The sequence below is a fragment of the Panthera pardus genome, unplaced genomic scaffold (assembly GCF_024362965.1).
Source record: "Panthera pardus isolate Hobbes unplaced genomic scaffold, ASM2436296v1 HiC_scaffold_16, whole genome shotgun sequence".
Classification (NCBI taxonomy): domain Eukaryota; kingdom Metazoa; phylum Chordata; class Mammalia; order Carnivora; family Felidae; genus Panthera; species Panthera pardus.
Genome location: NW_026526721.1, coordinates 125,154,246 through 125,168,970, shown reverse-complemented (window position 1 = coordinate 125,168,970; position 14,725 = coordinate 125,154,246). Strand labels below are relative to the sequence as shown.

At 40.4% G+C, this 14,725-nt stretch overlaps 1 protein-coding gene across 5 annotated transcripts in view; it reads left to right on the top strand.

The window, feature by feature from the left end:
- Nucleotides 1–14,725, top strand: part of IL20RB (interleukin 20 receptor subunit beta) — a 31,070-nt gene continuing 16,345 nt past the window's right edge. Inside the window, exons 1-2 of one of the 5 annotated variants that reach the window (XM_019437442.2) lie at nt 1–238; nt 13,259–13,385. In XM_019437442.2, coding sequence (XP_019292987.2) covers nt 199–238; nt 13,259–13,385 — 167 coding nt within the window. In that variant the 5' untranslated portion in view covers nt 1–198. Of the gene's footprint in view, nt 239–13,185; nt 13,386–14,725 lie in introns of all 5 variants that reach the window. The other 4 variants (XM_019437450.2, XR_002076742.2, XM_019437421.2 and 1 more) reach the window with 4 other exon arrangements.

The window sequence follows — 14,725 nt, the reverse complement described above, 5'->3', positions numbered from 1 at the left end:
TCTGGGCTGGCTCCTCCTAGAACAATTCAGGCTTCACAGCAATTCAGACCTCAGCTCCAACATCTACATTCTGAAGCAAGGATGGCTGAGATGGACAGAATGCTTCATTCTGGAAAGAAACGGTGTTCCAGGTCAAGCTGAGTTGACCAAATACAGACCCCCTCTACGGTTCTAGAAGAAATTTTGGCAAGTCTTATCATGTGGTTTTTCTACACCTTGATTCCATGTTTGCTCATTGGTAAGTACGAATTAGAATATAGCCAATAGCTTGGGATTCAAATATAGGTTAAGAAGGTGAAAAATAACTTCAGCAGAATTTGGAGTTGTAATATATGTGTAGAACATCTTATGTCTGTTTCTATAAAAAGGCTTCTCACTTCCTAAACCTTCATCCCCATATCACAAAGCAAAAGCCAGCATTCTAGTTGGAAATCTCTTTCCGAATGGTCACAGAACAATCTAGAAAAATAAAATGTCAGAACAAATAGTTTAAAGGTTAGCAGAGCTCCATGCATTTTATTATTTATCTCATCTGGTTTTAAAAGGCACAACATGGTCATCTCAGTCTTTGTGTGCTTTGGAGATGTTATCTGTAAGGACAGGTTAAAGTAAGATAAAGATTCTAACAAAATACACATGAATAAAAAGGCTTACTTTGCAACCTTGATATTGGGTATAAGACTTACAAAAATTGGACTTCTTTCCTGATCACTGCAGAAAGAGTAGCAGTTGGATATTCCATAGCATTTTAAAAAATTTGGTTTGGGGCATTTTCCCTACCAGTTTACGTAATTTTCTCTGCTCCACCCCTGGTTGCTTGTACCTACATGCTTTATTGTTCCAAAATTGAAGCTCTTTAGTCTTTGATGTTTCTTCATGTCAAAACACCTTTAAGAGAAATTTCTAATTTTAATGCTCCAAGGTACTGGGCACTTTGCAGTGTTGGTAGGAGCCTTGAGTACTTCCTGTCTTGTCTTTTTTTTTTTTTTTTTTTTTTTTTAACTGAGAACGAATTGTTTTAGTTTCAATTCGGCAACAACTTACTGCTAAGGTGATTTGCAAATGTTTAGAATCGGCTTTAACGTCAGATTTATGGTGTCCCAGTTGCTCAACACATGGTGTTCAAATCTGCTGTTTATTTCGTGACCCAGCATATTCAGGCCTCAAGTCTATTTCTCACTATTCCTTGACAACAAATACAAACTACAGGCAGCTGCTGTCTTCACACTGACATGTAACACCCTCATTTCCTCCTCCTGGCTTTTATGATGCTTCCCACCAGAAACACCATCTCCGGCCCAACCTCCTATCATCTTTCTGGATGGGTCGCTCTTCTTTCAGACTCTTGCTGGACTACTCTCCCCTTTGACCCTTGACCCCACATACTCTACTTGGGTGGGCTACTTCTGTTAATTGCACTGACCTGAGGGAAGGGCCTGGGCATCTTTTCTGGTGTCCTCCTAGCATAGGCTAAACATGTTGGTTAATTGGTCGGTTAGCTGATTGATCAGTTGGTGGAACAAGTTGCCAGAAAAACACTCCCTGCACTAAGCCAGAGGGAGAAGATGGGAAGGCCGAATGAGAAGGGGAAAGCTCAGCGTTTTTCCCCCCAGGTTCTTTTCCCTTTATTGAGGTATCTTGACAGATAACATTATATTACTTTCAGGTATACAACATAATGATTTGGTACTTGTACATATTGCAGAATGATCACCATAATAAATCTAGTTAACATCCATCACCATACATAGTTATGTAACTGAACCCATGTGAGTTCGCTTCTTGAGGAGTCAGAAACTGCACCGGCTTCATTTGTTGCACAAAGAAAACTTGTATTTGCAGCAGATAAGGAGATCATGGGGGAATGGCTTCAAAAGCAGTAACTCCCAAGGGTGAATGGGTTCCTTTTATTTAGGGTTAGGATGAATATTCAGATAGGGAGGCCTTGTCATGGTATATAGACGTGGGCATAAGGTCACACATGCACCTTAAGGCAACATGCCTATACATACAGTGTATGTTAGGTAAATGGACCGTGTGCTCCTCCTTGGGTGGAGATTTTATTATTATAATGAGGTAAAGGTAATTGCTGGTCTTTCCAGAGGTCACTCTGTGGTTTATCTGCACAAGCACAAGTCAGGGGTTTAGTACAGTCTATTCACCATCCTCCTCCTCCTCATCCTCCTCCTCCTCGTCCTCGTCCTCCTTGTCCTCGTCCTCCTCGTCCTCGTCCTCCTCTTCCTTCTCCTCCTCCTCGTCCTCCTCCTCGTCCCCCTCCTCCTCCCCCTCCTCCTCCCCTTCCTTCTCCTCCTCCCCTTCCTTCTCCTTCTCCCCTTCCTTCTCCTCCTCCCCCTCCCCCTCCTCCCCCTCCTCCTCCCCCTCCCACTACTACCACCACCACTACTACTACTCCCATACTACTACTGCTGCTACTGCCGCTGCTACTACTACTACCACCAACAGCAACAACATTAATAATGCCCACAACAATCACACTGGCCATTTCTGAGCACACACGGTGCTCCAGATTAGCAAAAATGTTCTCTTGACTTCTCACATCAATCTTGTTAGGTAGGTGGTGTTATCCCCATGTTACATCCTAGGAAACAGAGATTCAAAGAGGTTCTGTGATTTGCCCAAGTTTATGCATCTTGTAAGCGGGAGAATTGGAATTTGACTCTGGTTTGGCTGATTCCAGAGCCTGTGCCCTTTGCACTTCTCTGCAGAAGCAGCTGAGACACTGAAGCACACCAGGAAAAGGGAGGACAAAATACAGGGAATAAAGGAATGGTACTACCTTTTCTGAGCATTTGCCATAAAGACCGTTGGAGGTGAAAGTGGCAGAAAGGAACCCAAATGAGGGGAGCTGACAGCAGACCCAGTGGGAGGAAGCCAGCATGGCATCATTGTAGGGAGGAGAAACAAGGATTTCTGCCTGGAAACTTTGCCCAGGGGCTTTGCGGTGGGCAGCCTTTACTTAACAGCAAATATATCCAAAGCAACATAGGGGATTAGGAAAAAGGAAGTCAGGCTGAGGCTAATTTCATGAAGGGAGCCAAGCCTTGCTTCACTTACTTAGCTTTCATCACTTGGCACTTCTGGTACCCACTATGTGCTGGGTTCTGGGCAAGGCGCTGATTATAGATGGACAAATTGGAGTCTCTTGTCTTTAGGAAACCTAAAGGCCTGCTGGGAAATACATTTAAGTCTTTGGCATTTGGGACTTTACTATTATAGTTTCAACTACTCTTTGGCAACGGGGCGGGGGGTGGGGGGGTAAGGTCTGGATTAGTGGTACTCAAATGCACATTGCAATCACCTGGAGAGCTCTTAAATGCCTGGGTTTCACAGCCAGAGATTCTGACTTAATTAATCTAGGGTGCTTCCTGGCCATTGGGATGTTTCAAAACTCCCTGGATGGGCCTTCTGAGAGAAGTGGTTTGTTCCAGGACTGGGCAGAGAAAATACAAGTCTAGAGCATTTGTGGTAAGAAAGTGCTCCAAAAAGGATGGAGGCCTAAATGAAATGAGTATCGTTAATTAAATCCTGGATTGGAAAAAGAACATTAGTGGAAAACCAGGCAAAATTCAAATAAGTGTGTTTAGTTAGTAGTAATGCACCAATGTTGGTTTCTTAGTTTTGACAAATATATCATGGTTATGTAAGATGATAGTATTGGGGGAAGCTGGGTGAAGGATATATAGAAACTCTGTGTACTGTCTGTAGTTTTTTTCTGTAAATCTAAAATAATTCCAAAAATAAAAATTCTATTAATAAAAATAACATGAAAAAAGAGAGTGAGGAGTGGGAATAAGTCAAAAGGACGCAGGAACCAATCTGAAAGAGCTCCCAATGGCCAAAGCTGGAATTATTTGAGTAACAAAGTAAGTAACAATAGAATAAAATAAATATTCATGAGTCCATACTAATATAAGTAGTTGAACGAAGGAATAAATGAATAAATAAATAGAGGAGAAGGAACAGCTCTTCCTTACAGAATTCTCATTAATAAACGGAAAAATCACCATTAACTAGAACATCCCAGCAGTAATTGTTGCAAATACTAGCCATTAGTAAGCGCTAAAATTAATGGATGAAAGTTTGAGGAGAAGCAGAATATTCATAGTGTCACAGTATCTCCCCTAAGTTATTTATTAATTACAAAGGGGGAAATGGTACTTTTTACATTAGAGACGCCTAACACCACCAGGAATAAGACATACTAACATCATGTACTCCCTGTGAATACATGCCAAAAAGTATTACCTCAGTCAAATTATGGGAAAACATCAGAAAAACCCAAACTGAGGAATATTCTACAAAACAACTGAGTAGTACTCTTTAAAAAAGGGAATGTCATAAAGATAAAGACTAAGAACAGACTGGAGGAGACTAACTAGATATGTGGTAACTAAATGTGGGATCCTGGATTGGTTCCTGGGAAAAAAGAAAGGACGTTAGGGGAAAAACTGGTGGCATTTAAATAAAACCTGAAGCTTAATTAATGATATTGTATCAATGTTAATATCTTGATTTTCATAATTGTACTATGCTTATGTACATATGGATGGCTGAAGTAGAAGGGTATATGAAGTAGAGGGTATATGGGAGCTCTCTGTACTATATTTTGCAACTCTTCTCTAAGTCTGAAATTATTTTAAAACAAAACTTAAACAAACAAAATCAAACCATCTCCCTCATGATTCTAATGGGGCAGCCATGGTTGAGAATAGCCTCTAGACCCATGTTTCTCAAACTTTAATGTGAGTATGAATTACCTGGGGATCTTGTTAACATGCAGATTCCGGTTCAATAAAATGTAGGTTGTAGCCTGAAGTCTGCATTTCTAATAAGCTTGTGGGTAATGTGATGCTGCTGATCCAAAGACCATACTTTAAGACTATGAAATAATCTATCACTTTCCTGAGGCATGAATTTGTTTGCGTACCTTTTAAAGCTGGGTTGTAGGCACCAGTTACTGCAGCAGCGAGTGATGCCAGCAGCCTGCTCAGCAGCCATGTCCTCGCTCAGCCTTGGCCTTTTCTTCTTCTGCTTGTATACAGAGTAATTTTCTTACAATAATTGACTGTATTTGAGGGAGGAATTTTAGGGCATAGTGTCGTTTATAGAGCCAATATCCTCTGTAGTGTAAGCCCCATGTCGTAAGCAGAAAAATGGTCCTCCAAAGATGTACATGCTCTAATTCCTGGAACCTGCGGTAGGTTACCCTCCATGGAATAAGGAATTTTAAAGATGTGATTAATATTATGGAACCTTGAGACTGGGAGATTATCCTGGATTATCAGAGAGGGCCCAATCTAATACATGAAAAATTGAGAACCTTTTCTGGGTGCAGTGAGAGAGAGATGGGAAGACAGAAGAGAAGGAAGGAGAAATTTGAAGCATGAAAGGGAATCAATCAGCCATTGTTGGCTTTGAAGATGGAAGAAGGGGGCCATGAGCAGGAATGTAGGCAGCCTCTAGAAGCTGGAAGGGCAAAGAAATAGATTCTCCTCTGGAGCATCTAGAAAGAATGCAGTCCTGCCAACTCATAGGCCTAGTGAGACCTGTGTAAGACTCCTGACTTACAGAACTGTAACATAATAAACGTGCGTTGTTTTAAGATGCTAAATTTCTTTATGCAAAAAAAGCATAAATATTTACAAGGAACCAAAAGATTATACAGAGGGTTCCAGGATCTCTCTCCAACTCTGGCGCAAATTCCTATCCATCATGGCTAGAGATCGAATTCTTCCAGACTTTGCACCCTCCTCAATGTGGCTTATCTCTTTGTCCTGTCCACACTTCCAAGTTTACTCTTACTTTCTCCTTGACTATACAGTTGAGCCTTGAACAACATACCAATCCCGGTGCAATAGAAAATCTACATATAACTTCTGACTCTCCAAAACTTGACTACTAATAGGCTACTAATGACCAGAAGCCTTACCAATAACATAAATAGTCGATTAACACATTTCATATAACACATGTATTAAATACTGTATTCTTATAATAAAGTAAGCTAGAAAAAGAAATGCCATTAAGAAAATCATAAGGATAAGAAAATACATTTATAGTACTGTACTGTATTTATCAAAAAAGATCTGTGTATGAGAGGACGTGCACAGTTCAATCCCTTGTTGTTTGAGGGTCAACTGTATTCTTTGTTTTTGCACTTGCACATTTACATCAGGTAGAGTCTTTTTTAACTGGTTTCTTCAGAGACTTGACTTCAATACACATGACTGAGGACAATTCTTATAAAGGAGAATGCTGTGTGGATAACAAAGTTTTCTTTTTCTCCCCTTAACTGTGTTCTCAAGACCATATTCTGTAACAGTTGGAGAGGATTTTTTTTTTTTTTTAACACTTTGAAGGTGGGAAGAATCACTTTTGGCTTGAGTTTCCATCTCATAGAGTCATTTCCTATTTCCTGGTTAGTGTCCTAGCAGAAAAGGAATCATTCTTCATGCAGTGCCATGGTACTTTCTATGTAACTCTATTAAATGTTGCCTGGCCTCAGTAGTTCATGGGCATTACTGTTTTTCCATCTCACACCCAGTGTACATGTGTTATATAAACCTGGGCAAAACAGAGATGATATTTGGAATACACTATACAAATAGCATAAGGATATTAAAGACGTTACCTTTAGGGCTCAAAAAGAAGCAGCAGTTTTCATTTTGATACAGGAATGAGACTATTTTGCCCACAATGGATTTGTGAATGGATTCTGTGAAGTTCCACAGGTAGAAGAGAGTCACACAAGTGCAAATTATTGCATTAACACAATGGAACCACCTAAAGGTTGGGACATCTCTTGCTGTTTTCCTACCCTAGGTGCCTTCTTATGAAGAAAGACATACTGGGTAATTCAACCTCAGAGTGTGTTGCTTAAATCCTTAAGTGACCTAATCATCAGGTTACCCTCCCTAAACAGGTCTCCCTCACTGATTTAATTGACTGGACCTAATTATAGAACTTCACATTTTTCTTAGGTGCATTTCATTTTGAATTTATCCCATCATGATAAACTCTCTTTTTAATGTTTATTTTATTTTTGAGAGAGACAGAGCTTGAGGAGGGGAGGTGCAGAAAGAGAGAGGGAGACAGAATCTGAAGCAGGTTCTCTCTGAGCTGTCAGCACAGAGTCCGATGCGGGGCTCAAACCCACAAACTGTGAGATCATGATCTGAGCTGAAGTCCGATGCTTAACTGACTGAGCCACCCAGGCACCCATCATGATCTTTTAAAATATATCCTGTCATTCATATAATCAGAATTAATACTATTAATATGTCATGATATTATGGTTGTATTTTTTAATTGAAATTGTGTTGAGGAAATTCTAGATTCACATTCAGTTTTAAGAAATAACATAGGGATTGGGGCACCTGGGTAGCTCAGTCAGTTGAGTGTCAGACTCTTGATTTCGGCTCAGGTCATGATCTCACAGTCGTGAGGTGGAGCCTGTGTTGGGCTCTGCACTGACAACTTGGCCTGCTTTGGATTCTCTCTCTTCCTCTAGCTCTGCCCCTCCCCCGCTCACATGAGAATGCACACATGTGTTCTCTCTCTCTCTCAAAATAAATAAATAAACTTAAAAATAAAAGAAATAATACAGGGACCCCAGTTTCCCCCAGTGGTATTTTGGAGAACGGTAGCATAATATCACAACCAGTATGTTGACATCATTGATACAATTCTGTCTTGTTCTGATTTCTCCAGTTTTTTTTTTTTTTAACGTTTTTATTTATTTTTGAGACAGAGAGAGACAGAGCATGAATGGGGGAGGGTCAGAGAGAGGGAGACACAGAATTGAAACAGGCTCCGGGCTCTGAGCTGTCAGCACAGGGGCCCGATGCGGGGCTCGAACTCAACGGACCGCGAGATCGTGACCTGAGCCGAAGTCGGCGCTCAACCGACTGAGCCACCCAGGCGCCCCAGATTTCTCCAGTTTTACTTGTACACATTAGTTTATGTGTGTGTGGACAAGTGTGTGTATACGTTTGTGTGTTTGCAACCACAGTCAGCATACTGAAGAGTTCAGACATCGCAATGATACCTCCTGTTGCCTTTTTATAACTATACCCAGCTCCCTCTTACCATCCTCACTTCCCCACTGTTTCTAACCTCTGGCAACCACTAATCTGTTCTCCATTTCTAAAATTTTATAATTTCAAAATGTTATATAAATAGAATCATACAGTATGTAACTTTTTGGGATTGGCTTTTTTTATTCAGTAAAGTTCCCCGGAGATTCCTAAGTTGTTTTGTGTGTCACTAATTGGTTCCTTTTAGTATTCTATGGATGGATATTCTATAATTTGTTTAACCATTCAGCTCTTGAAGGACATATAGGTTGATTCCAGTTTGTCTATGGACATTGTGTACAGATCTTTTGTGATAGAAGTTTTAATTTCTTTGGGATAAATGCCCAAGAGTACAATTGCTGGGTTGTATAGTAATTATAAGTTTAGTTTTACAAGAAACTGCTAATGTATTTTCCAGAATGGCAAATACCATTTTACATCACCACCAGCAATATATGAGTGATCCACTTTCTCTGCATCCTCACCAGGATTTGGTTTTGTCTTTTTTTTTTTTAATTATTTATTTTATTTTAGCCATCTGGATAACTGTGTGTTGCTATTTCATTGTGGTTTTAACTTGCATTTTCCTAATAGCAAATGGTGTTGAACATCTGTTCATGTACATATTTTCCATCTGTACATTCTCTTCAGTGACATGTCTCTTCATGTCTTTTGCCCATTTTCTAATTATTTGCTTTTCTACTGTTGATTTTTAATAGTTCTTTACATGTTCTAGACATGAGTCCTTTGTGAGATAGGTAGTTTTCTAATATTTTCTCCCATTCTGTAGCTTGTCTCCTCCTTCTCTTAATAGGTTCTTTTGCAGAGCAAAAGATTTTAATCTTGGGGCCTGGGTGGCTCAGTTGGTTAAGTGTCTGACTTTAACTCAAGTCATGATCTCACAGTTTGTGAGTTCGTGCCCTGCATTGGGCTCTCTGCTGTCAGCACAGAGTATGCTTCAGATCCTCTCTCCCCCACCCTGCCCCCTGCCCTGCCTCTCTCCTGCTCATTCTTGCTGTCTCGCTCTCAAAATCAGTCAATAAATAAATAAACCAAAAAAAAAAAAAAAGATTTTAATTTTGATGATGCTCAGCTATAAATTTTTCCTTTTATGAATCTAGGTTTTGGTGTCAAGAGTAAGAACTCTTTGCCTAGCCCTGAAAATTTTCTCCTTTGTTTTTTCTTAAAAGTTTTAGAGTCTACATTTTACATTCAGTCTATCCTTTTTTTTGAGAGAGTGCATGTACATGCGTGTGTGAGAGGGGGAGGGGCAGAGGGAGAGGGAGAGGAAAATCTTCAACAGGCTCCAATCCTAGCACAGAGCCCTACGAGGTTCAATCTCACCATCTGTGAGATCATGACCTGAGCCGAAATCAAGAGTCTGATGCCCAACCAACTGAGCCACCCAGGTACCCCTCTATGGTCCATCTGAGTTCATTTTAAAATAAGGTGCAGGGTTTAGGTTGAGATGTATTATTATTATTTGCCTTGCAGATGTCCTATTGCTTTAGTATTGTTTGTTGAAATGGCTATTCATCTTCTATTGAATTACTTTTGTGCCTTTGCCAAAAATCAGTTGAGTATATTTGTGTGGGTCTATTTCTGGGATCTCTATTTTGTTTCATTGATCTATGTGTCTTTTTTTTTTTTTTTTTTTTTTTGGCCAATACCACACAATCTCAATTACTGTAAGTCTTGAAATTGGGTAGATTTATTCCTCTCATTTTATTCTTCTTCAAAATTGTTTTCTTATACATTTGAGACAAAGCTTATCTCTATCTACAAAAATCCTTGATGGGCTTTGATAGGAATTACATTAAATCTGTATATGAACTTGGGGAAAATTACCATTTTAATTATGTTGAATTGTCCAGGCCTTTAACACAGTATGTGTCTCCATTTATTTAGTTTGGCCTTGAAATCCTTGACCAGCATTGTGGAGTTTTCTCTCTACAGATCCTAGATATGTTCTATACCTAAGATTTATTACTATTTCATTTTTTTGAGTGATTGTAAATAGCATTTTTAATTTTGGTATATAAATGTTCATTGCTAATATATAGAAATACAATTAATTTTTTATGTTTATCTTGTATCCTATAATAATATTTGTTGAACTCAGTTATTAGTTGTAAGAGGTTTTTGTTTTTGTTTTTGCAGATTCTGTGGGATCTTCTCTTTTTTTAAGACTTTATTTTATTTTTATTTTTTTTCAAGTGTATTTATTTTGAGAGAGAGAGAGTGCCTAAGTGGGGGAGGGACAGATTGAGAGAGAGAGAGAAAGAGAATCCCAAGCAGGCTCGGTAGTGTCAGCACAGAGCCCAGTGTGGGGCTTGAAGCCGCAAACTGCAAGATCATGACCTGAGCCAAAGTCAGATGCTTAACCAACTGAGTCACCAAGGCACCCCTTTATTTTTTTTAAAGTATTCTCTACACCCAATGTGGGGCTCACCCTCACAATCCTGAGATCAAGAGTCGCATGCTCTACTGACTGATCCAGCCAGACACCCTCATTCCATGGGAATTTCTACATAGCCTATCATGTCATCTGCAAACAGGGAGAGTTTTATTACTTCCTTTCCAATCTGTAATGCCTTTTACTTCTTTTGTTTGATTCATGACAGTTGCTAGAACTTTCAGTATTATGTTGAATAAAAGTGGTGATTTCAACTACATGGTTGGAACTCAAGGGTATTATGCTAAGTGAAATTAGTCAGAGAAAGACAAATATCATATGCCTTCACTCATATGAAGACTTTAAGTCACAGAAAAGATGAGCATAAGGGAAGGGAAGCAAAAATAATATAAAAACAGGGAGGGGGACAAAACATAAGAGGCTCTTAAATATGGAGAACAAACAGAGGATTACTAGAGGGGTTGAGGAAGGGAGGATGGGCTAAATGGGTAAGGGGCATTAAGGAATCTACTCCTGAAATCATTATTGCACTATATGCTAACTAACTTGGATGTAAATTAAAAAAAAAAAAAAAAGTGGTGAGAATGAACATCCTTGCCTTGTTCTTGATTTTAGGGGGAAAACATTGAAGTCTTTCACCATTAAGTAAGGTATTATGAGTAGGTTTTTTGTAGATGGTCTTTATCAAATTGAGATAACTCCCTGCTGTTCTTTTTTTTTTTTTTTAACGTTTTTAAATTTATGTTTGAGAGAGAGAGAGACAGAGCATGAGTGGGGGAGGGGCAGAGAAAGAGGAAGACACAGAAGCCTAAGCAGCCTCCAGGCTCTAAGCTGACAGCACAGAGCCTGACATGGGGCTTGAACTCACGAACTGCAAGATTATGACTTGAGATCATGACTTGAGCCAAAGTTGGATGATTGAGCCACCCAGGCGCCCCTTCCTGCTGTTCTTAACATGAAGAGAGATGTCTTCTTTTTAAAATCATGAATGAGTGTTAGATATTATGAGTACTTTTTTTGTGTCAATTGATATGACTGTAGGATTTTTCTTCTTTAGCTTTTTGATATGGTGGATTACATTAATTGATTTTCAAATGTTGAACTGGCCTTGTGTACCTGGAATAAATTCCACTTTGTTATGGTGTATAATCTTTTTTATACATTATTGAGTTGGGATTGCTAGTATTTTGTTCAAGATTTTTGCATCTAAGTGCATGAGATATATTGTTCTGTTGGTTTTTGTTTTTGTTTTTAAAATATATACTATCTTTGATTTTGGTTTCAGGGTAATACTGGCTTCATAAAATAAGTTGGAAAGTTCTTTTATTTTGTGGGAAGAGGTCGTATAAAAAAAAAATTTGGTAGTGTTCTCCAGGGAAACCATTGCCTGGAGATTTCAGTTTTGAGAGTCTTAAAGTTATGAATTATAGCTGTATATTTACATAGCTATGTGATACCTATATATCTGACTAGAGAAATATTTTGAATACTTTAGCAGAGGAAGGATGTCAGAGAGAACCATGCCCCACCCTCTTGTGCCACCCCACTGCAGCTGGCTCTTTTTCTTTTCATCCCTGGGGTGATTGCAAAATTGAGTGGGGAGGGTAAGAGGCCTTCCTGTGGGTACCCCAGGTGTTTCCTTGCAGGGCAGATCATGGATGCCAAGAGTAGGATGGAGGTGTAACACTGGGATCCTACATTAGAGAAGCAAGGGCATCAGCCCCCCTTCCCCTCATGGTCACAGGGCTTGATAATGAACAACAGGTGCCAATCTGGACACAAGCACAGAGATGAAAAGGCCCCTGGTGAGGGCCCCAGTTCCCCCCACACTGTGCTACTGATGTTATCACTGTGGTTGTAACAGCAAAGGGAGGCAGGTGTTAGGGACTAAAAGAGAGGTGTGTCAAAGTGGGAGGAGAAGAACCACAGCAGAAGATCCAGACTGCACCCTTGGCTGCATGCAGGGATGAATCCCAGGACTGCCCACCTCCTTAGGAGTGCAGCTTCAGTTTCACAGGTCTCTTTGATTCTGTGTGAAAACCATAGACCCACTGTGTGCACACCCTGGGCACACCACACACCTGTGTGAGCAGATGATTGTGTCCCAGCTGCCTCAGGGGCCCGCAGTCTGCCTGGAGTGGAGTCTACCATCTGGCTTGGTGCCCTTCTGGATTGGATTCCTTCCACAGCAGACCTGAGCCTGTATTTCCCAGCTGGCAGCTGACTCCCCATTTGACTTTTGGGGGATGTGAAGGGATGTGCTTTGGTACTCGAGTGGCAATAGTGGAAGGAAGTAATGAGAAAGGGGCAGGAACCTGCATAGGTTTAGTCACATGGTCAGTGGCAGAGTCAAGGCCTGCATCTAGGTGGATCTGACATAAGAGTTGTAAATAATGTGGTTTAGTTTTCTCATTTATACAGTGGAGAAACCAATGGTCCTTACTTCACAGTATGATCATGAGGATTAAGTGAGATAATCATGTAACAATGTAACACATGGCCTAGATAGAACATGGTAAGTGCTTAATAATATCAGCCATTATAATTACTCTTAATATGCCATTTATCACCAAAGGAAGAATTACAATGACGATAGCAACAATTTAGCATTAACGCAAGTATGATAAAATTAGAATTGTTTCAGTTTTATTGACATGTGAGGCCTTTCATTAGATACTAATTTGAAGCTGTGACATTCCCCTGATATGAGTTCAAGTGTCAGCCTGTCTAACTACCTCAATCCCAGATGGAGTGGCCATCCTGCCTGCCCCTCAGAACCTCTCTGTACAATCAACCAACATGAGGCATCTCTTGACGTGGAGCCCAGTGATGGTGCCTGGAGAAATAATATACTATTTCGTTGAGTACCAGGGGTGAGTTTGATTTGTTTTGTTTTGTTTTTAATTTTTCTCCCTTAAAGAGTAGTTGATTCCTGGAGATACAGTCGTCATGCCAGAGCTGAAGGAGGCTTGGTGAGCCCAGGGATAGATTATTTTCCACGATCTGCCTCCTCTGTTTGCATGGGCATTGGGACAGTTGAAGAAGCAAGGGAAATTGTGCTGTAGATTTTACAGTGAGCTCTCTGGGAATACAAGTGTGTATAAACACATTCTGGTAGAGCTTCTTTTCAACAGTGAGCCAACTGTCCAATGCTAAAGAAAATCTTAAGAAATGAGTTTGGCTCTGACTTGAGGTGGATAAATCATTGGAGTCACAGATCTTTTGGAGGTGGGGGAGGCCTCAGTTTTCCTGACTATGATCTTGCCTGTAGGAGCCAAAACAAATCATGATCCTAAAGATTAGCAGGACCTGGGGTTAGGCAGGATCTACTCTTCTTCAGGTGCCCAGGCTCTGAGAGCTCTTGAGAAGAGACAGGGACACAGAAGGCTCTCAATATGTTTCATTAACAGTAAATACACACTGAACACCTATGTGTGTAGACATTTCTCTAGGCTCAGGGGTACAGATGACAAGATTTCTAGGTATAGGGAGCTTCCATTTAGAAGAGGAGACAGACAGTAAAATGGTAAAGAATCAAATACACTAGGTCTACACTGTCCAGTGTGGTAGCACTAGACACAGATTGCTACTTAAATTTAAATCAGTTAAAATCACATTAAAGCATCTGTTTTTCAGTCATACGAGTCACATCACAAGTTCTTAATAGCCACATGTGGCTAGTGACTACCATATTGAACAACACCGATATGGAAAATGTTCTATCGGGCCGCACTGCTCTAGGCGGTTTCAGATATGTTTAAGCCGGTACCTGAAGGACAGGAGGAGCATTGTGAACAGCAGGGATGGAACATTTGAGCCACAGTGAACAGGTAGTCACAGGTCCTAAGGTAATAAGAGCTCAGCATGGGAGGAATGGCAAGGAGGCCAGTGTAGAGGGAACATCATGTTTAGGGGCAGAGAAGGCCAGAGAGTGTTACAGGTCCCAGGGAAGAGTTTGGATTCTGTTCTAAGTGCTTTGGAAGCCATTAAGAAGAGAAATGTTACGATCTGTTGAGTGATGAATGGTTTGAAGAACACCAGAAGTGGAAGCTGAGTCAGGAGACCACAGCAAAGCCAGGGATGAAAGTAGTCAAGATTGAGGGGGTGCTGTGGAGATGGAGAGGCCAGGACAGATTGGGGTTTATGCCTAGGTTTCCCTTGTCCCGTGATAAAAGGAGTAAGAAAGTATGGATGGTGGGTGAAGGAGGTGGAT